Source organism: Tachysurus vachellii, chromosome 13, assembly GCF_030014155.1.
Source record: "Tachysurus vachellii isolate PV-2020 chromosome 13, HZAU_Pvac_v1, whole genome shotgun sequence".
NCBI classification, from domain to species: Eukaryota; Metazoa; Chordata; class Actinopteri; order Siluriformes; family Bagridae; genus Tachysurus; species Tachysurus vachellii.
Genome location: NC_083472.1, coordinates 6,795,727 through 6,817,895, shown reverse-complemented (window position 1 = coordinate 6,817,895; position 22,169 = coordinate 6,795,727). Strand labels below are relative to the sequence as shown.

General features: G+C 38.0%; 1 protein-coding gene across 7 annotated transcripts in view; it reads left to right on the top strand.

Moving 5' to 3' along the window:
* ppip5k1b (diphosphoinositol pentakisphosphate kinase 1b) overlaps nucleotides 1-21,889 on the top strand; it is a 29,079-nt gene extending 7,190 nt beyond the window's left edge. For 2 of the 7 annotated variants that reach the window (XM_060886054.1, XM_060886053.1), the window contains exons 11-29: nucleotides 167-253; nucleotides 335-410; nucleotides 953-1,062; nucleotides 4,381-4,466; nucleotides 6,448-6,573; nucleotides 8,057-8,178; nucleotides 8,401-8,583; nucleotides 8,682-8,823; nucleotides 9,045-9,268; nucleotides 9,363-9,493; nucleotides 10,415-10,535; nucleotides 10,635-10,742; nucleotides 10,822-10,938; nucleotides 11,070-11,207; nucleotides 12,007-12,103; nucleotides 13,171-13,299; nucleotides 15,022-15,084; nucleotides 19,356-19,493; nucleotides 19,651-21,889. In XM_060886054.1, coding sequence (XP_060742037.1) covers nucleotides 167-253; nucleotides 335-410; nucleotides 953-1,062; nucleotides 4,381-4,466; nucleotides 6,448-6,573; nucleotides 8,057-8,178; nucleotides 8,401-8,583; nucleotides 8,682-8,823; nucleotides 9,045-9,268; nucleotides 9,363-9,493; nucleotides 10,415-10,535; nucleotides 10,635-10,742; nucleotides 10,822-10,938; nucleotides 11,070-11,207; nucleotides 12,007-12,103; nucleotides 13,171-13,299; nucleotides 15,022-15,084; nucleotides 19,356-19,493; nucleotides 19,651-19,745 — 2,293 coding nt within the window. In that variant the 3' untranslated portion in view covers nucleotides 19,746-21,889. The remainder of the gene's footprint in view (nucleotides 1-166; nucleotides 254-334; nucleotides 411-952; nucleotides 1,063-4,380; nucleotides 4,467-6,447; nucleotides 6,574-8,056; nucleotides 8,179-8,400; nucleotides 8,584-8,681; nucleotides 8,824-9,044; nucleotides 9,269-9,362; nucleotides 9,494-10,414; nucleotides 10,536-10,634; nucleotides 10,743-10,821; nucleotides 10,939-11,069; nucleotides 11,208-12,006; nucleotides 12,104-13,170; nucleotides 13,300-15,021; nucleotides 15,085-19,355; nucleotides 19,494-19,650) is intronic. The other 5 variants (XM_060886055.1, XM_060886057.1, XM_060886056.1 and 2 more) reach the window with 5 other exon arrangements.
* Nucleotides 21,890-22,169: the final 280 nt, after the last annotated feature.

The window sequence follows — 22,169 nt, the reverse complement described above, 5'->3', positions numbered from 1 at the left end:
TTGGAGACTTCTGGTTGATGTTTATGGAGTTTTGGGTTTCAGCACTTTGTAACAGTCTTTAAGATTGCACCTTCCACAGTATAATGGATGTGGCATGTCAGTATTAATGCACATTATAAATGCCCCACTGTAAAATTCTCAAATCCATTATTTTGGTCTCTTTCAGGATGGAGCTCCGTTGTGTGATCGCCGTGATCCGACATGGAGATCGTACACCCAAACAGAAGATGAAGATGGAAGTGAGAAATGCATTGTAAGTTCCATTTGCGCATCTCACTTCATACCACAGCTGTCAGCTATGGTGTTATGTACCTAAATTATGTCTTTCTCTCAGGTTCTTCGACCTGTTTGAAAAATATGGCGGTTACAAGACAGGCAAGCTCAAACTAAAGAAACCAAAACAGCTCCAGGTGGGTATAAATGTTAAACAAAGAGCTTTAAGATAAATATATTTGCTAATAGCCTTTGAAACCGTACCATTTTAAATATTGTATACATAAAAAATAACAGTCCTACTACTACCTAGTGTTGAATACCTAATGAATATGTAATGAAGGTATCCGTGCATAGATATTTCTCTGTAAAATTCTAAAAAGTATGCATTCCCCAATTTAAATCAGCTGTCCAATTTATAGTCAAACAGTTCATTGCATATTAAAGTCAGCGTCTATGAGCCTTATGAGCCTTATCCTTCAGATCAGCTTTACATGTCCTCTGGACTGTGGAATGTGACTGGTGTTTTCCATCAAAACATATAATATTAATGCACAAATACCCGAGGTGGTGGCTCGCTTCTCCAGTGCCCCGGGTTCAATAGTGCCCCGGTTTTAGGTTAGTGTGTATGTGTGGAAGGTAAGTGACTTGACTATATTTGCTATTAATTAATTGTCTGTGTGTGTGTGTGTCCGAATTTTGAAAGGGGTGTTTAACCATCTTTGATTTGTGTCATTAGGAGGTCCTGGACATTGCCCGTCAGCTGCTAGCTGAATTGGGTCAGCACAACGACTGTGAGATTGAGGAGAAGAAATCCAAACTGGAACAGCTGAAAACTGTGCTGGAGATGTGAGTACACTATAAGTGAACACTTAAGACTAAGAGATTAATATTAACAGTGTGTGCCAAGCCTATGACATGGCACTGAGCTGCTGCAACATTATCGGTAACACGTCCAGGTAACTTCACCCCTACTTTGAAATTCTTCTCTTCCCTGTTCAGTCTCTATTCAACTTTATTCCTTTCACAACTGTGAAACGTTTACTTCTATTTTTTCTGTCCTATTGACATTACATCCAGATATTGTTTTTAAATGGAACATTTTGACATTATTCCATTTCCATATATCTGGGAAACCCCACTGCCTGTTGAAAAAGACGAGAAATCAGATTTTAGCCAAAAAATTATTTTATTTCTTTTTGCCTTTATTCATACTTTGATATTTCCACCTTAAATAAACCATAAATATTCTTCTTTGAAATGTGGATATCTTGTACATATTTTCCTGCAGTTGTCATACTAGGTATGATGTCATTTTAAAGTAAACAGTCAGTCTAAAGTTGAAAAATCATCCTAGATAAATGTGAATCTCACAATTTGATCCAACTGTTGTATAGCTATGTACCATTGCAAAATGGATATAGATTCTAAACAGTTTATATAGCAGTTCACCCAAAAGCAATCTGCACAGCTATCGCAATTTATGCTTTAAATGCAATTTTGGATTTTTATCCGAGATACATATTCAAAAGAGAAACAGTTTTCAGTTCACAAAACCCCTTACACCACATGAAATGTTTTGCAGGTCACCACACACATATATTAAATTATTTGTATATCTTCCTAATAGATAAAATGGTGTAATATCTTTTCAGAGTACTATTCAGAGATGGCAGCTGAAGTCTAAAACTTATTTGAGGAAAGTTCAGAGACAGGTTAAACATGTCCTTTGCACCCCATTTAAATTATGCAAATCACCTCCAAGTATTTCTCACATCTGAGGTTGCCAGATTTTTTTCATGAGTAGAAGTATCTGTGCTGGGGTTTTCAATAGCATCTACACCATTGCCCTTAAACACAATAACTTATTTGTGAATCCCAAAAATTTAGGGATAGAAAATGACTGAAGAAGGAAATTAACATTATACAATGATACAAAGAAAATGATAGAGATTAATTAAACGTCTAATAGGAGACTGATATATTGTCAGCGTATTGCTGCATAAATCGTAATTGTAGTAATCTATGGCATAAATTACTGCAAATTTTAACTCTCCCTTATTTGCCACTCTTAATGAAATCGCACAAGATCCAGCAATTATATTTGTTTGACACTTTATTACAGTACTATCTATCTATCTATCTATCTATCTATCTATCTATCTATCTATCTATCTATCTATCTATCTATCTATCTATCTATCTATCTATCTATGTTTTTTTTTCTTCATCATAACCTAATAAACACATATAATATGTTGCCTATTCCAGTGTCCTATGTGAAATCCTTTTGTGGTCTGTAAAAGGATAATAATAATGATTAATTAATACATTTAATCATGTTTCTATATTTAATACTGTCCTCAAATGGCATTCTGTAGATTTTATTTAGTATATTAACAGCCCAAAACATACGGTGCGGCATAATGAAATTACAAACTGCCAGTCCGTAACTGAGACTGGCAGTTTGGCAGTTTCCTGGACTGAGTCCAAGGAGAGAACAGTGTATAATTAAGGCATGTCTTTATCTTAGGTTAATCCCACTGAGTGTATGCAACTCACATGCAACTTCTGAATAGTGTTTAAGTCTGTAGTTATGTTTGAGGTCTGAATAGCGATGCACACTTCTCTGTATTCTGATCATGCCTAACTCTGAATATAGCCCTTTAATAACTAAACTGCTTACATTTTAATAATGAGCACTGTCGAATGTAATTTGTGCTTTATGAGAAAAAGATTTCTGTGATATTTCTGCCCCTGAGCTTAGTATTTTAGTATTCATTCCTCTTTTTTCTTCTCTTCCCCTCCCTCCATCTCTTCTGCCCACTCTCTCCAAAGGGAATCCAGCCTGAATGATAATCAGTATGCACTCCAGAAGTTCATTCATCCTTATGGAGGCCATTGAGTTCATAGTTATTAACCTCTAGCCTTGTATACTTTAACAATGAGATAATATACGTTCCCTCATTTGCTATAATTCTTTCTCAATGAGGGCAATGGGAATTTATACATTTATGATGCATGTCACCTCAGGCATGTCCCAAATAACTGTCTCAATTGCGAAAGAAACTCCATCCCTCTTTAATCCTCTATGCTTCCTCATTTCAAACAACCTACTTGCTATGCATCACTTAGGGACCTTGATTAGTTAACATTATGTTGGGAAGGCTACTTTTTGTGAATATTTACATGAATGTAAACTTTAGGGAAGTGCTTGGTTTGAAATAAGAAAACCTTTATGTACAATAGAGGTTGTATGTACAACAGTTGTTGTAAAATGCTTTAAAACCTGTTCAGTGTCGTTTGGACTTTCTATTTAAAGACTGACTCCCAACCAAGTATTAAAGCATTTTAAACTGTTGACGTCTGATAATCAGATGTTGGGTAATCAGATGTCTATCTCTTTGTTTTGTATTCTATTTTAAGGCATGTTGCTCTTAACTGCTTTGTTTTATTCAGATCTTCGGGTCTTTTACAGTAAAGAGGAACAAAGGGGGTCTTATTATTTATCTGGCGATCTGGAAAAACCCAACCGATATGACTGGAATGAATTATGGCAAATGGATAAAAATGTTTTAACATCACATTTATACATATATAAATGATAAAACATTTTTTTTATCCATTTGCAAAAAGTTGGCAACCTTGAAAGCGTGTGACTTCCTCATACCCGAAATCTCATGTATCAGTCCGGTTGTTGGAAAGTTGTGCCAATGAAATGGACTTAAGCAATGAATATTGAATATTATTAATATTCTCAATATTAATCACAAATACTTAATAATATTAATTAATAATAGCACCACTAATATTTTTTAGATTAATATCGATCAGAGTTTGGAAAGTAAATAAATAATATTACAAAAATAAAAAATCTTACAAAATTTCCTCATTTGTAGGGATTTTCCAGGCCACCACACATATTGTGCAATCACAGAGTTGCATCAGAGTTGCTGAAATGTTCCCTTATATTTGTCTAAAGATTTAAGGACCAGCTCTGGGCCACAGACACTTTGAAAAGAGCAACCTGACACATGTTTCTAAAAACACGACAGCTATCGTGCACCTGCTAGCAAATGACAAGCTATGCTGTGGCCTGTGGGTGTTATGTGTGACAGTATGACCGTGGTGTCTGCACCACATGTTCTGCCCTTTTTTGTATTTAAGGTACGGCCATTTCTCTGGGATAAATCGCAAAGTGCAGCTGACCTACCTGCCCAATGGCCAGCCTAAAGCATCAAGTGAAGAAGAAGGTGCAAACATTTTTATACTAAAAACAGAAGTGATCTGATTCACAGCTTTATTTTATATTATGTGTAAATATCTGAGTGCATAACATTAAAATGTTGTGTGTGTATGTCTGTGTGTGTGTATGTCTGTGTGTATGTCTGTGTGTGTGTATGTCTGTGTGTGTGTGTATGTCTGTGTGTGTGTGTATGTCTGTGTGTGTGTATGTCTGTGTGTGTGTATGTCTGTGTGTGTATGTGTCTGTGTGTGTATGTGTCTGTGTGTGTATGTGTCTGTGTGTGTATGTGTCTGTGTGTGTGTATGTGTCTGTGTGTGTGTATGTGTCTGTGTGTGTGTATGTGTCTGTGTGTGTGTATGTGTCTGTGTGTGTGTATGTGTCTGTGTGTGTGTATGTGTCTGTGTGTGTGTATGTGTCTGTGTGTGTGTATGTGTCTGTGTGTGTGTATGTGTCTGTGTGTGTGTATGTGTCTGTGTGTGTGTATGTGTCTGTGTGTGTGTATGTGTCTGTGTGTGTGTATGTGTCTGTGTGTGTGTATGTGTCTGTGTCTGTGTATGTGTCTGTGTCTGTCTGTGTGTGTGTGTATGTGTGTGTGTGTGTGTGTGTGTGTATGTGGCTGTCTGTGTGTGTATGTGGCTGTCTGTGTGTGTATGTGGCTGTCTGTGTGTGTATGTGGCTGTCTGTGTGTGTATGTGGCTGTCTGTGTGTGTATGTGTCTGTGTGTGTGTGTATGTGTCTGTGTGTATGTGTATGTGTCTGTCTGTGTGTGTATGTGTCTGTCTGTGTGTGTATGTGTCTGTGTGTGTATGTGTCTGTGTGTGTATGTGTCTGTGTGTGTGTGTCTGTGTGTGTGTATGTGGCTGTCTGTGTGTGTGTGTGTATGTGGCTGTCTGTGTGTGTGTGTGTGGCTGTCTGTGTGTGTGTATGTGTCTGTGTGTGTGTATGTGTCTGTGTGTGTGTATGTGTCTGTGTGTGTGTATGTGTCTGTGTGTGTGTATGTGTCTGTGTGTGTGTATGTGTCTGTGTGTGTGTATGTGTCTGTGTGTGTGTATGTGTCTGTGTGTGTGTATGTGTCTGTGTGTGTGTATGTGTCTGTGTGTGTGTATGTGTCTGTGTGTGTGTATGTGTCTGTGTGTGTGTATGTGTATGTGTCTGTCTGTGTGTGTGTGTATGTGTGTGTATGTGTATGTGGCTGTCTGTGTGTGTATGTGGCTGTCTGTGTGTGTGTATGTATCTGTGTGTATGTGTCTGTGTGTGTGTGTGTATGTGTGTGTGTGTGTATGTGTCTGTGTGTGTATGTGTCTGTGTGTGTATGTGTCTGTGTGTGTGTGTCTGTGTGTGTGTATGTGTCTGTCTGTGTGTGTGTGTGTATGTGGCTGTCTGTGTGTGTGTGTGTGGCTGTCTGTGTGTGTGTGTGGCTGTCTGTGTGTGTGTGTGGCTGTCTGTGTGTGTGTGTATGTGTCTGTGTGTGTGTATGTGTGTGTGTATGTGTCTGTGTGTGTGTATGTGTGTGTGTATGTGTCTGTGTGTGTGTGTATGTGTCTGTGTGTGTGTGTATGTGTCTGTGTGTGTGTGTATGTGTGTGTGTGTATGTGTCTGTGTGTGTGTGTATGTGTGTATGTGTCTGTGTGTGTATGTGTCTGTGTGTGTATGTGTCTGTGTGTGTGTATGTGTCTGTGTGTGTATGTGTCTGTGTGTGTGTATGTGTGTGTGTGTATGTGTGTGTGTGTGTATGTGTCTGTGTGTATGTGTCTGTGTGTCTGTGTATGTGTCTGTGTATGTGTCTGTGTGTGTGTATGTGTCTGTGTGTGTACGTGTCTGTGTGTGTGTACATGTGTGTGTACGTCTGTGTGTGTGTACGTCTGTGTGTGTGTACGTCTGTGTGTGTGTACGTCTGTGTGTGTGTACACCTCTGTGTGTGTGTACACCTGTGTGTGTGTACGTCTGTGTGTGTGTACGTCTGTGTGTGTACGTTTGTGTGTGTGTAGACACTCAGAAAGAAGGTCCATCTTTGTTGTTGGTGCTAAAGTGGGGCGGTGAGCTGACGCCAGCCGGTCGAGTGCAGGCTGAGGAGCTGGGGAGAGCCTTTCGCTGCATGTACCCTGGAGGACAAGGTGCACACACACACACACACACACACACACACACACACACACACACACATAAAGTGACTAATCTGGATGACTTTATCTAAACAGATATATTCATTTTGTTCATTATTTATTAATTTCTTTGAGACTCAAATAAAGCTGTCTTTTATCTTTACCATAGTAGCAAAGTTCACAAGGCTCTTACAAGAGGATAATAAAGCTGGCACTATGCCAGCTCCCATAAAGGATAAATGTCAGTTTAAATTATAACTTAGAAAAGTATACAGTACTTTACATTTTGTAAAAGAAATCACTGAGTATAAAGAGTAGTGAGTATAAAGATGATGCATGATTCTGTTATTATGTGATTTTTTTCACTAATGCAGTCAGTTAATGTCCTTATGTCATGTGGCTCTGACTTTTGGAATGGACGACTATTGCCTTATTAACCTCTGGACTTTGATATATTGTAAATTACATGCTCAGCTGCTTTTGGAGTAGCAAGACATGTGATGTGTCAAGCCCTTTTTTTTAATAATGCAATAAGTAGAATAAACAATGATAGCAAAACTAAAGTCACATTCATTTATTCATACATATATACTGTACATCATCAAGGTCAAAAACTTTGATTTCTTTTATTACATTTTACAATTTTATTTACATTTACGTTACAGAGTTTGTGAAAAGCTTTTGCTATTTTGTTTATTCATTTACTTTTGCAATATTGCATTATTAGTGCTAAAATCATTTCTCTTAAAGTTGTATACACGTCTGTAATCTCCAACCATGTCATGAAGACGGGTTTTCTTTCTTTTTTTTCCCCTCTAAATCCTAACCATGGCCAAACATTTTCCCATATTCTTGCTGAGTCATATTCTGCTATTAGAAAGAGAGTAACATCGTGTTGCTCACTGATTTATTCTTCTCTTGCCTTGAATTATAAACTAGAAAACCGCAGATCCCTGGGCTGTGAGTCCCCTACTGACTGTGGTAAGAAGGGCTTTCAAGTGTGGGAATGATATTTGGCTTTCTGTGCTGCTTTTCTCGTTATCATTTAAAGCTCACTGCATCGCCTGTGATGTGTGAAAAAGATTTTGTAACATGCTATAAGAGACCATGGAAAAGACTCCATGATGATGGTCTTCATGACTATAATAAAGCTTTGTGTAGTTACATAAGCAGTGTGAAGTTCCCAAGTCTGTGGTGTGCCTTGGTTGCTCTAAACAATCTTATTTATTTTTGAAAATGGACCCTGAAAGTGACCCCAGGTCTGTGTTGTCTTGTAACACTCCCATATCAAAAAAGCCACAGAGACAATTATCAGTCATGCCTAAGCTTTGCATGAATTCTTTTCATCATCATCTTTTTAAGAGATATAACATTTATATAACAAACAGAAATAAGGGAAGACTAAAAAAGCACATGACAAAATCTGGTGAATATTATTCGGGGGCATTTTTTCTTTTGTATTTTTGCTAAAATACAAGACTATACCCTCTTGCAGGAGACTATGCTGGATTCCCTGGATGTGGCCTACTGCGTTTACACAGCACCTACCGCCATGACCTCAAGATCTACGCTTCAGACGAAGGCCGGGTACAGATGACTGCTGCTGCTTTTGCAAAGGTACTTGTCTGTACATACTTGTGTGATTTTGTCTGCCTGGATGCGTGACATGCAAAGCACACACACACAAACACACATATACATGTATATGTGTGTGTGTGTATATATACTGTGTATATATGTGTATATATATATATATGTATATATATATACGCGCACACACACACACACACATATATATATAGTATAATATAAATGTAAATATGGAGTGTGTGTTTTTAGGGGCTGTTGGCTCTGGAGGGTGAGTTAACCCCTATCCTGGTGCAAATGGTGAAGAGTGCCAATATGAATGGCCTGCTGGACAGTGACAGTGACTCACTAACAGACTGCCAACAGCGCGTCAAAGCTCGGCTCCATGAGATCATGCAGAAAGACAAAAACTTCACTGAGGAGGACTACCAAAAAGTACTGCATAGTTCTCTACCTATAACTTCTCCCCTTTTATACCTGTCTCAAATGTTTCCTTTGTGTGTTTAACTTTCTCCTGTTAACATTTCTTCCAGCTTGCCCCAACTGAAAGCCCTTCTCTGGTCAACTCCATGAATATCATAGAAAACCCTGTCAAAACTTGTGACAAGGTTTTTGCTCTCATTCAGAGCCTTACACGTCAGATACGCAAGCGACTAGAGGACCCCAAGTCTGCAGGTAGGGCTGTTTCTCTTAAATTTCAGATTGATTTAAAGCCTCAGAAAACTTACTTTTTCATGCAAATTTTTTTTATTAAAAACATACTAAACTACCGTTAGCTACTTAACTGCTAGTAAACTAGTTTTTATGTAGAGAACAAATAACAATGAATACCCTCATTTACATTAATAAACTATTTAGTTTGTCTAATCCAATATGATTGAACTGTTTCGTATCAGATCTGCAGCTGTACCACAGTGAGACTTTGGAGCTCATGCTCCAGCGGTGGTCCAAGCTGGAAAGAGACTTCCGCATGAAGAATGGTCGCTATGACATCAGCAAAATCCCCGACATCTATGACTGTGTGAAGTATGACATGCAGCACAACAGTTCTCTGGGCCTGGAGAACATGCTGGAGCTCTTTCGGTTGTCTCGTGCGCTCGCCGACATCATCATTCCTCAGGTAGAACAGCTGAGAGATTTTTATTAGTTTGATTCTTGTCTGGTTCTTATTTCTCCTTGTTTTCTGTCTCTCATATGTGTGTTTACGACCTCAGGAGTATGGAATAAATAAAATGGAGAAGCTGGACATTGCTAGTGCCTACTGCCTACCTCTGGTTAAAAAAATCCAGCTGGACCTCCAGAGGACACATGAGGATGAGGCTGTCAACAAGCTACATCCACTGTGAGCCTCTGGACCTCATTACAATATAATACACAACACAACTTGATTTATCTCCGTAAGACAGTGTGATTTTATGGTTTAGAGGTTGTAGAAAGTACCGATCTGAATCTTACCGACAAAGACTTCATAGAGTGCAAAGTGTAATTTCTTGTGCAAAAACTTTTAACTTTAACTTTAAAAATATTACTATACATTATGCGATTACATTAAAACAAACATGAAATTATTAAACATATTTTACAAATGAACTTTTTCAATTATTTTATTTTACTGGCAAATAACTTTACTTTCAGGCATTTATTTTTTCAAAGAATTTAAAAACAACTAAAAGAAAAATGCAGAAATAAATGTATACAAAATTATTAACTTTTAAAATTGTTGTTAGAAGATAACCATTTCTATCAATATTAGATTGTCTTTGAGGTAATAAATAATATATCATTTTATTTATTCAATCAAGCATATATAAATTTGTAGTGAACGAGATACACTAGTATCTCATACTGTACAATAGTCTCTGGTAATAGTCTGGAGGTAAATTTACAGCAGTTGTCATAGTAGCAAATATATTGCATAGTATTTGCAGTATAGAACAGAATATTTGTTTCTAAATGGAATGACAAATCCAAGCACTTAAAATGAGTTCAATTTCTACAAGAAATTCTACTAAAAATACTATAATAATTTTCTTCTTCTACTACTTTCGGCTTTTCCTGTTAGGCGTCGCTACAGCAAATCATCTGTTTCCACCTAACTCTATCCTCGTCGTCCTTTTAACACATCCGTATATTTGTTTTATAATAATCTCATTATACTACATACATTTATCTGTATTCAAAATGCTTTCACTTGCCGAGATCATTTTTGTTAAACTGATGTGAACTTTTGTGAGTGATCAGGTTGTGTTTTTATCTCCTTCTGGTGGTTCAGGTATTCGCGAGGCGTGATGTCTCCGGGTCGGCATGTGCGGACCCGGCTTTATTTCACTAGTGAGAGTCATGTGCATTCCCTGCTAAGCATATTCCGATACGGAGGCCTTCTTAATGTCAGTATGACCCAATCAATCATGCACAGCGTATAGAAAAAAAATGTAACTCCGAATCCAATTTTTAAATTACTTTGTCGTCACACTGTTCTGTTTCAGGAGGAGAAAGACGAGCAGTGGAAGCAGGCCATGGACTACCTCAGTGCTGTAACTGAACTCAACTACATGACTCAGATAGTCATTATGCTGTATGAAGACAATAATAAGGTAAAAGCCTTCATCCTCTTATATGTATCTTCTACTCCTGTATGCCAGTGTCCGTATAGTTTTGTGTGTGTGTGGACAGGATCCGTCTTCAGAGGAACGTTTCCATGTAGAGCTACACTTCAGTCCCGGGGTGAAGAGCTGCCGTGATGAAGAGAATGCACCATTGGGCTTTGGGTTCCGCCCTGCCTCTTCTGAGGTGCGTGTATGTGAATGTGTATGCACCATGAGTATGATAACCTTTCACAGAAATATATAATATATAACAATATCTAAAAAAAATGGAAATTAGAATAGAAGAGATAGTGATAATGACTGATTTGAATTCAGAACCAGGACAAGCAAGAAAATCTGGGCAGTCTGGAGGATTTGTCTCAGGATGAACCTGATCGAGCCGTTCTTACTGAACACCCGAGCGTTCAAAGAAAGTCCCCACTGATTCGTAGCCGAAAAACTGGGTCCATGGAGGTACAGTTCTTTAACACAATCTCTAGCCTCATTGTTTTTTTTCACATCCAGTACAGTCCTGCTAAGAGATAGCTATGTGCCAGCTCTTCTGTAGATACAATCTAGAAAGGTAGTTAATGATCTGCAAACCATAAAAAGCAAAACATTAAATATTTTGTATCTGCCGTTATGATGGACAGAATTTCCTATTGGTTTCAAAGTTCATGCTCACAGTGTATTTAGAGGTCTGGCATGCCAATCATCTGATGCTATGCTGGTCCAGATAATCTTATTAGCTGGCCTGGAATTGATACCAAAGTTTGCTGCCTTTCATTTAAGGATTATAATTTTATTAATGTTATTGTCATTGACCAAAATGTCATTGGCCTGCTTTGTGTATGTATAGGAAACACATGTTAGCCTTCACCCTCTGTTTGTCCTATGTTGGTGAGACCTGACTGGTGGGGGGGAATTGGCCAAGACTGAATTAGGGAGAAAATATATTAAATATCAACTTTGGCTAAAGTATAACCTGTCATAAGGCTGGGCAGTGTGACATTATTATGTCAACGTTGTGACGTACAATAACTCCAACAAGCTGCTGATTTGACTCTAATGTAGTTTTGTCGTTAAATATATGCATAGCTTTTTTATAACTCTGAAATAATCTTGCTAGCTTGCTGAAAGTAGATACAGCGATAGCAATTATATATTGCAAAAATATCTATAAGTGTCAGAAATACATTTGAAATAGAAAACTATTAGCTTGTCATCTTACAGCCTGTTCTAGCGCCATATATAGTATGTATTTTGAACGCAGGTCCTCTCAGAGAGCACAACCTCTTCTCGTGGTGCAGCTTATCGCCTCTTTCCGTCATGTTCCCGCCAACCCTGTGAGGTCAAATCCGGTGGCCTTGGTATGTATCAAGTGTTCCTCTCTTGCAGACTTACCAAATGCCCTTACATCATCAGAGTCAGTGATAGATCACATTTCTCTCTTTCTCTCTCTCTCTCTCTCTCTCTCTTTGTCCCATGGATGACCTGGATACTAATAAAATGTTAACTTATTTTTCACAGCACCTATGAGGCTCTGACATGAAGAGTCAGTTCATACTTAGTTCATAGTGTGTCTAAATATAGCTTCTGGCAGCCCACAGAGTGTTATACAGGCCTGTCCTATTTCTGACAGGGACAAAAAGCTTGATCAAAACAATGCAGACGGTGTCTCATGTTACATGCCACTTGAAACTTGTGTAACTACAGTGTTCACACTATTTATTTACGTCTTGGCAAAAAGAGTTTATATTCCATTAAAACAAAAGTTGAACAAACCTAGTATGACGTTAAAGATTAACCAGGATGTTATATGCTAAACCGTAACAATAAAAGTTGGCTGTGTGCTGCTGTATACTAGCTATGAAGATGATTTAGAAATGGAGACATGCCTTTGCTGTCTAAATATAGCTGCATTTAAATAAATCTGTGAACAATGTTTGACTTTGTCCTTTGTGTAGGACTTGTTAGTGACCATGCATGTGCTGCATCTGGTCAACCTAAAATAAACTGGGCAGTGCGTCTGTGACTAGCATTTCATGGGAAAGTTTTTGAAAGTCCCAAATGTGACACTACTTACTTTGAGTTTTGTTTCGGTTTTCCAGAAGCCAGTTAGTTTTCCATTACTCAGTATTTAACACACTTAAAGTTTCCACTTGAACAGTTTGTATTATGTGTGAAATGATTCTGGTAATTTTATGAGTCATAGCACACATATAGGTTTGGTGCAGGACAGATAAAAAGTTTGTGGCTTGATGTTAGCTGTTAAACTAACATACTGTAATTAAGTATAATGTGATGCATTGGGCATGAAAACCATTAAACCGTTTAAGAGATGCTGCATGTACAGGAGTGAAATTTAACCATCATCAACCATTTCCTTTCCTACACCCCTCTCTGTCTACCTCATGGTCTCTCCCACCCCTCACAGGCTCACTGTTCTCTGGTCTCTTCAGTTCCTCCTTCCGGGGGGTGTCCTCCAGTGCCCCCAACCTTCGAGAGCTGGCCAGAACCCAGCGCAAAAAAGCCATGTCCCCTCAGAGTCGAGTCAGTAGAGAGGGTATGTCCTCTGTCCAGTTGCGCTTTCTGCCTTTATTAAAGCAAGCTGATGAAAAGACTACACACAGTTCCTTCTCAATATTCCTGATCCATTTCTATTGCGCTTGGCAATCCATGCTTCACAATTACTTCTGTGCTACTCTATTCTTAAAAACTTGCCTCTCCCACATACAGACTTTTGTTTATGCACAGACTTGGCTAAAGGCTGCACAGATCTTTGGATTTCTGTCTATTCCCAGCTTCTTTCGAAAGCCTGCTTGAAACATTTGGCTTCAGCTTGGCTTGACCACTCTTCCCTGTACATTCTCTTTAGGCTTTCTGAATGCTAAAATTCTTCTTCCTAACCAACCATCTGTTTCATCTACTTTAAATTCACTTTAAATTGACCTTTGGCATATTTCACTTTTATTACACACCATATCTTCTATGCTGACACATTGCATGTTGGATTTCAACCAGCACCAAAATTTGTGCTTGCAAACAATGTGTGTGTGTGTGTGTGTGTATATGTATGTGTGTGTGCACTCATTATAAAGAGACATACAAAGAAAGCGGTGTATTTCTAATAATGCATATCTTGTCCCAGTTTTATTTGAATGCAAGTGTGTGGTTGTGTTCTACTTGTGGTGTTTTGAGTAAGATTGCCTTTTTTGTGTTTTTTATGCAACCCTTTATACACAGAAAATTCTAAATCAGCTAGGTTTGTTATCGCCTCCAGAGGGCACTATTTTGCTTGTTTTGCAAGCACAGCATGACTGCTTCCTACTCCATTATTTATTTTTAGATTAGAGCAGAATTTGAATATGTGGCAGTTCAACCTGGTGACTTGGAAGTCAGAAAGCCTAGTGACTAGACAATTGCCAGGTTATCAGTTTAATAAATCTCTATATGTTTATTTGTATGTATACATTCCTGTCTTAGCCCATAGATCAGCTCCATTCTTTTCTATCGATGAACATTTAGAGATCACAGTATTAACCTTTAATTTATAAGGATTCATTTGTCTGACAAATCTGTTCTGCCTAAATCTGCCAAATTTATTTACAATTGAGGATATAGCTGTTTAGTTAGACGTCATAGCAGTTAAGCCTGCAAGGTAGTTGGTGTTTCACTGTACCCAGACTATCATTGGGTTTGCTGGCCACTTTATTAGACAAACCTATCATGTCGGCCCACATTAGAAATTCATGCTCTTACATGCATAATTATATTGTAGATTGTAGATATTACACTAGACTACTTTTGATATCTCACTATCCCTGACTTATTTGGAAGGTGAACCTGACAAACTGCCACAATGGTGTATTTTGCTGAAGTTTAGTGGTAATTAATAAATCAATTTCACATGCTTTCACCAGATAGATTTCATCCTCACTTCCTGGTGTTTTAATAACATCTCTATATTCAGAGACATCTGCATGGTTAATATCTTGGGACTGACTGAACTGACGCTTATTGTAAGCATATCGCTTCAAAGTTGAGCTTAATTGGAATTTTGGCCACAGGGTGTCACTGTATGATTATACTTGAGGTCTGCAATATATTGGACCACTAAAATTATGCCCAAAATAGTGCCTTGTCATGCTGCTTCATAAAAATGGAAGGGATGACTGGACTCTTTCTGTTATATACATTTTATATAACTTCATTCTAGAGCATATTTTGGAAGGGTTTTACTTTTGTTTAGAGCACCAGAGTGACAATGCTTCTTTTATTTCCTCAGAGTTGCTCTCAATGCCGGCTGTAAAGAGGTTTTCTGTGTCATATGCCAGGCATCCAACTAATGGTATGACAGTTGTTTGGAGTCCATGTGTTTAAATACATGCATGCTTCCTTGGGGGTCATTTCAACAAAGCAGTTAGTGATTTGTTAGCATTTTGATCTTGTGACCCTAATTAGCAATTTTTGTGAAATTTGATTTTTTTCCCATTATTTCTCCTCACAATTGTTCTCATCCAATATATTTGAATTTACCACCTAAATCCTACTTATGGTCCTAATTAATTCCTCACTCTTTTAGTCCTTATTTTCCATTCCTTTAATATTTCATTGGATAATTGCATGTCCTTTTTTTGCATATATCCATCTATTTCATGATTGATTGATTGATTGATTTTTGCACTGTCATGTAGTTGGTGGTATCTGATAGCACAATCCATATGGAAAATCGTTAACCTTGCCATGATTGTGCTTTAGAATTAATGATCAGTGTTAATTCCAGTTTCCATTTTGGACTTGCTGTAGCTATTATATAACAAGATACTGAACAACAGAGAGTTGTTACACATTAGGAATAAAGATGACTATAAAGGCAAGAATATAAAGGCAAACTGTCTTCACCATTTTTGCTAAGATGCACTGTGGATCTTATCTATCTATGCACATTGTGGCTGACATCCTTAGGCTAAATCACAGCTGATGAAAGAAATATTTCAGCTGTAACCTAAAAAATGGTATTTTGTGTCTTGGTAACAGTTGCATTATGGATAATGTGACCACAATTTGTCATGGTTTCCTTTACATCTGTTTCTATTCTTAGCAGAAAAAGCAAGGTTTTTAAGAAACAGCAGAAGTCTTATGTTTATCTACAGCTTTGGAACAGAAGTAAACTGAAGTAGATCTGTTTGTTTTATAAAAGCTCTAGCTCTGGAAACTTCTGGATTATTGGTGTTTGAGGGCTTTGGTTATATTACTTTTACCATATCATCAAAAGATTGTGAATGTGAATCCTGATTATATCACAGCCATCAATAGCCGTGAGTCAGCTGTGAATGTGCAGCAGCTTGAACCGATACAGAAACTGGCTTCATCCTTCTTGGTCTGCATCTGTTGCCTAGTTGGTGGGAACTGAGCAAATTAGGAGAAATTAGGGATAAATAAACTAAAAGAAATATTTATACCTGTTCTATGTTTCAGCCCTGTGAATAGTCATCCCAGTGATTACCATTTAAATTGTTTCATAGAAAAATATTTTAGTGTCTAATCCAGAGGAGCCTGAATATTATTAGAATGCTGAATGTGCTCGGCACAGTACAGTTCAAAGTGTGTGTGGAAAGAGATAAAGGCAAATTCTCAATCAATTTGATGTGGCAGTTTTATTGGAAAAATAAATAAATAAATGAATCAGCCTAAGGGAGATTAGGCTGTCCTGAACCTGTGTGTCAAATCACAAGCACTGGTCTAATACAGTACTTTAAATTGAAAAAATCAGCCATAGAGCACTATTTTAAGTATTTGTTTATACATGAAAGATTAATTAAAGATTAAAAAATGTACTTAAAGAGCACATCATCTACGTAGTGTCGTATTTTGTTCAAATCTTCCTGATGTTAACTGATATAGACATTTGTTTGGCTAAATCTATCACCCAAGTCTTTTTCTAGAACACGTTATTTTGTATTTCTGATAGAGAACACACTAGATTTACCGTTCATTTAAAGCGGCAGCGGCGAGTTATTTTATAATTCATGATATGTTTCAGAGTAATTGATCACAGTGGAATCATAAAGCTGCTGTGCACCCTAATACAGAAGTCAGTTAAAGGCCATATATAAATTGTGGACTGAATTGAACAGTGACAAGATGAACAGTTTTCTCATGGTAAGTTAACGCCCCATTCAGACATGATCACAGGTTAGGTGGTTTTAATTATACTGGAATCCTTTATAATGTTCTCTGAAGTGTGAATTAGTGGCTCTAATGCTGCAATGTCTCTACTTTTAGTTTAGAAATGCTCAGCTGTAGTTGGTAATTTGTCTCGCTTGCTGACTCACTGAGCTGAGAAGTTGTGAGAAGACATTTAAAAGGTTCTGTGTGCTGTACAAGACATATTTATCTTCCTCATCCACATCCTGACTCTCTTCCCTCTGCTTCTCCTTTGTCTTTGTCCTAGACTGTTTCTCTTATTATTTTATTACTGTTTTGCTTGCGGGGAAAAGAGGAGAAAAATCCTACCATTACTTTCTCAGAACCCTTTTGTCCCAAAAGAGTTCCTGTATGTTACCTTTTCTATGATCCTTTTTCTCTCTCTTCCTTTTTACTTGGCTTCTCCTTTTTGCTCCTTCCTCTCAGAGTCTGCTGAGACACAGCACTATGATGCTGACTTGCTGACTTAGTGCTCAGCTGACTTCTGTGTTCACTCACCAGCCTCACTCCTCCTACCCCTCACTCCTCCTACCCCTCACTCCTCCTACCCCCTCTGCCTGTTAACCTGCTGGCACTAAATTGCAGTCTCGTGACTGATTTTCGTGGCTGTAGCACACCACCATCTCAACTACCCATTTTTCTGCTGCATCTCCATCCTTGTCTGTGTTCACTGAGTCTCAGAACAAATAAGGGCATGTCTTGCTTCTTTATTACTGTCTCATTGCAGTGCAGTTTTGTCTGAGTATCCACTTGGGAAAACAGCATATGGTTATGTGTCGCATGAAACGAGGAGGGGAAATCAATAGTGGAGTGTTATATTTTGGTTGATTTGGCCAGTTTTAATACAGAATCTACAGCTGAGGCACTTCAAAACTAATGAAAGCTGCACATCAGTGGTGCTCTGTTGGGTTCAGTTCTGGTGACTGTGGAGGCTACTGAAATACTCTGACCTCATTGTCATGTCCATGTAGTCAGAGAGAACATGTGCTGTATCATCACAATAGAAATCTTCATTATAAGATGGGTAAATTGTGGCTGTAAGGTTAGCAAATAGTCTGTGCCCACCATAGCCTCAGATTCCTGTGCTTGGCTGACATCATGACCTGGGACCTGGTATAGCCTTCGGGTGTTGTTTTATCCAACCTCTCTTACCCAAATGGTGTTTCCACCTTAAAATTTACTCATTATTTTATTTTTGCATAGACTGTAGAAAGTGCTGTGTATGAAAATCCCAGGAGATCATTCAAGCAGCCCACCTATCCACAGCATGACCAAAGTCAAATGATCATATTTTTCTCTATTCTGATGTTTGATGTGAATTGAAGCTCTTGGTCCTGTACTTGCATTGTACTGGCCATGAATCAGCTTCTCTATCCTGGCCAAACACCAGACCCACTAAATTCATTCTCTTAATCAGGTACTTAAATGTACATTTCTGTCTGCAGACTGGCCGCTGAGAGTGTTTTATGGATCAAAAGCAAATTGGATCCTTTGTGTGCTATTTTATTTGGAAAAAAAAAATCTTGCTCAGTTAGGATTGTTTACCTTCCAGAACCATCTCTCTTTCCCTTTCATACTCACATTTCTCTCTCTCTCTCTCGCTCTCTCTCTCTCTCTCTCTTTCTCTCTCTCGCTCGCTCTCTCTCTCTCTCACTCTCTCTCATTCCAGCTTTTCATTTTCCCTCCATCCATTTTCCACTCACCTTTCCATCATCTGGTTCTCTGTATAAATGAACTGATGCCTTACTATTTATTAGATTCTCGGCTGCAATCGACATGAGCCAAGATTCTTATGAGAAGAGCGAAAGAGGACAAATTCTCTAGAGATAGATCCAGGGTGTTCATTCTTCACCATGCTAGATTGCATTCTAGACAGACTTTTTAGTATGACTTCCTCTTGGTTCTGAAGTAAGCAGCCTGAATTTCCTCACCTCCAAGGAATAATAATTTCAATACCACGAAGCACCACTTTATCCTTTAAAGCAGTTTGTGCCATCTGACTCCATCAAGCCCTGCAGCAAGAACAGACCAAAAACAAACCAGATTATACATTGAGGGAACACTGTTGGGAGTGTTTAGAGTTATAACCATTTCAACTCTGTTCAATTGGTGCATTAGTCACTCCAGCAGTTTGAGATTATTCACTTGCTGTGAGGCTTACAGTGATTTGTAATGTACAATGTTAAATGAGATGGGTTGTCAATGAAAAACACAAATTAGTGTGGAAATTCTGTGACTGACCTTGGTATTAGGAGATTTGGGAGCAGACAGATATATCTTTATTATAGTGAGAAGGTTTTGGTTTGTTGCCATGTTGTCAGAGGTTTGTTCTTTTGGGGCTAGACTAGACACAGAGGATGACCTTTTCTTTTCAATTTTTATTTTTAATTTTGTGTTTTTTATGTTATTCAGGATTCGAAGGCTGCTCCATGGTGCCATCTATATACCCCTTAGAGACCCTTCACAACTCTCTGTCGCTGAAACAGGTGGATGAATTCCTCAACAAAGTGTGTGAAAGCCGAAGAGAGACACTCGCCAAGACTCTGAAAAGTAGGTAGATGCACATGGTCACGATCACGGATACTCTTTTAATATATCCTGCTATTGTTTTTTAACAATATAGTTTTTGCTGTTAAAAAAAATTGAAGATAATCCTAAAGGTCTTAACCAAGCATTATGCTCTTCTTTTCTCTGTTGTACCCTCCAGCTCTGAGAGCAGTGTTTGATTCTCAGATTCAACCTTCCACAGAGTCTGAGAGCCAGGAGACAGCTAGGACTTCATTAGCTTCTCCACTGCCATAACAGCTAGCCCTGTCTTTGAATTGTGTGTATCTTTTTCCAATATTGCAGCCTTCCAGGACTCCAAAAGCAATCCATCATCCCCAACATTTGACCATCTGCAATAGACTCCTGTAGTCGAGAGCTCTCTAAAATATGCAGCATTCTTGAGCGTTTGCCACCAAAGAGACAAAGACACAAGTCCATGCAGGATTTACACAGTCACATCCACTTGAGCACAGTGATGGGTCTACTTAACTTTAGCTCACACTGAGATTTAAGTGTCATAATGTCTTGTGTGAGGTGTGTTTTATTTTGGCAATGTAATATATGTAGATTGGCTGAAGCATCAGCTCTAAGCATTTCCCTTTACCACAATACTAGGTTGCATATGAAATCTGTCACAGCTTTGAGTTTTTTGTTTTTTTTAATAATTCACTTACGATGTGCATTTTGTTTCTGAGTTAAACTTGGTACATTCTTTAGGATACCATTTTTTTTAACCAATACGGTAAATAAGAATAGATTAAAATATTATATGGTTGATTTGCCTTCTTGAGCAAACTTATAGTTATTTGCTGGCACTGTGCCATCTCATTCTTAAAGCACTGAGCATCTAAAATTATATTTACATTCAGCTGGTCACAGTCTTATGTAATCTGATCGACTATTCACTCTTACACACCCCAGGTTTTGACAGGAAAACTAATTTTTATTTTGAAAAAAACTATTTTCTATAACTAAAGCATGATTGGTCTTTTATAATGTCAGTCAAACTGCCACCTCCTGTAGTTAATGGTAGGTGGGCATTACTTACACATATGGGAAAGGACCAGACAGATTACCAAAGCAATATTTTTGATTTATGAGTGATTTTTGCTAAGCCAGTTATATCCTAGGACATATTGTATCATATGTGCCTTAGCAACTGATTGTGCCTCTGTCTGTCTGTCCGTGTCTGTCTGTCTGAGGATGCCAGCACTCTATCCATCAATGATTCCAGTGTATAACCTTCAGCTCAGTCATTGACAGGACCTCAGCACCTCACAGCTAGTAAACCTCCAGTCACACACTGTGCAGCAGCAATGATCCTCATCTCTCTTATTTATTCTGACCTGAGATCAGCTTTATAATTTGTTTGATAGTACAACAGGTGACTGCTGCTAATCCAAGAACACCCATTTGAGGTGTAGCTTCTCCCATATGCTGCCACTCCAGTACAGTATATAGAGTGTCCATATATTCATCTTCTCTCCTTTGCATTTATTGTATTTTGCCCGGTTGTGCAGAAGCTCAGATATGCCGAGCCTCTTCAGCACCAGAGAAGCAGCAGAACGCTGAATCCAACAATTAGTTGCACTGTTATACCTCTGTAATCTGCAGGAGTGAGATTTAATTATAGCTTATTCTGAGCTGTGTGAAGATAAGAATACACACTAGTAATTGTCTGTTCTCTCAGCTGATTGCACTTGTCACATCTTCTTAAAGCCAAGTGATTTCATTGGATGACGTAATGTCACTCCATGTCAGGCAACACCTAAGAGATGCAGGTAGACCAATCAGAACACAGTGGTGTTTTCCATGGTAACGTTTCCTCTTCCAGCGCACACATACAGCTGAGTCACTGTGCCAGTGTACACATCAAATAAATCAAAGTAATTATCCTGCAGCCAGATGATCGAGCACAACTTTTAAATTACTGATATAGTGTTGAAATTTTTAATATTTGAAATGGTCTTTTTTTGTGGTTGTTTTTTTGGCATGTATTGCATAAGGTAACTTGTTATAATAAAAGGAATACTTGAATGAAATAGAACTATTTGTACGATTATATGAACATGATAATATTTTAGGATGTACTTTGTTCACAGCAGTGACGTATTACTATTATAAGTATTACAAGTGTAGTTTTTTCTTTCTTTGTTTGTTTTGTTTTGTTTTGTTTGTTAATAAACATCTCAGCCAGTACTGTTTTGAGATTTTTACCTCTGTATACTCTGGTAGTGTCCTGCTTAAGAATGTTTATGATCTGCTGTCTCTGAGTTGTTATTATTATATTCAAGATCTTTGAACAATTTAATTTTAAAGATTTCAATGTTATATGAACGCGTGTATAAAATCTTGGTTGCTTTATTTTATATACGAATAAAAGATCGTTGTGTTGATGATTTGAGTTATTAAGATATTATAAATGAACACTCACACTGTCAGAACATGATGCTAAACTTGAAAAGTTTATTAGTATGTTTCAGAAAGAAAGACTCATGGATTTATTCAGGAAGCACTGAACCATGTGATGACTCATACTTTGTCCTTAGCTGTGCTGCGTTACTATGGTGACGGGTCCTGATGCCAATTGACTTCTGTGAAACCTTGGCTGAACCAGCGGCTGTGTAGCATAGAAGAGAGACGGAGACAAAGAGATGATTTATTCAGAACAAGTCTCAG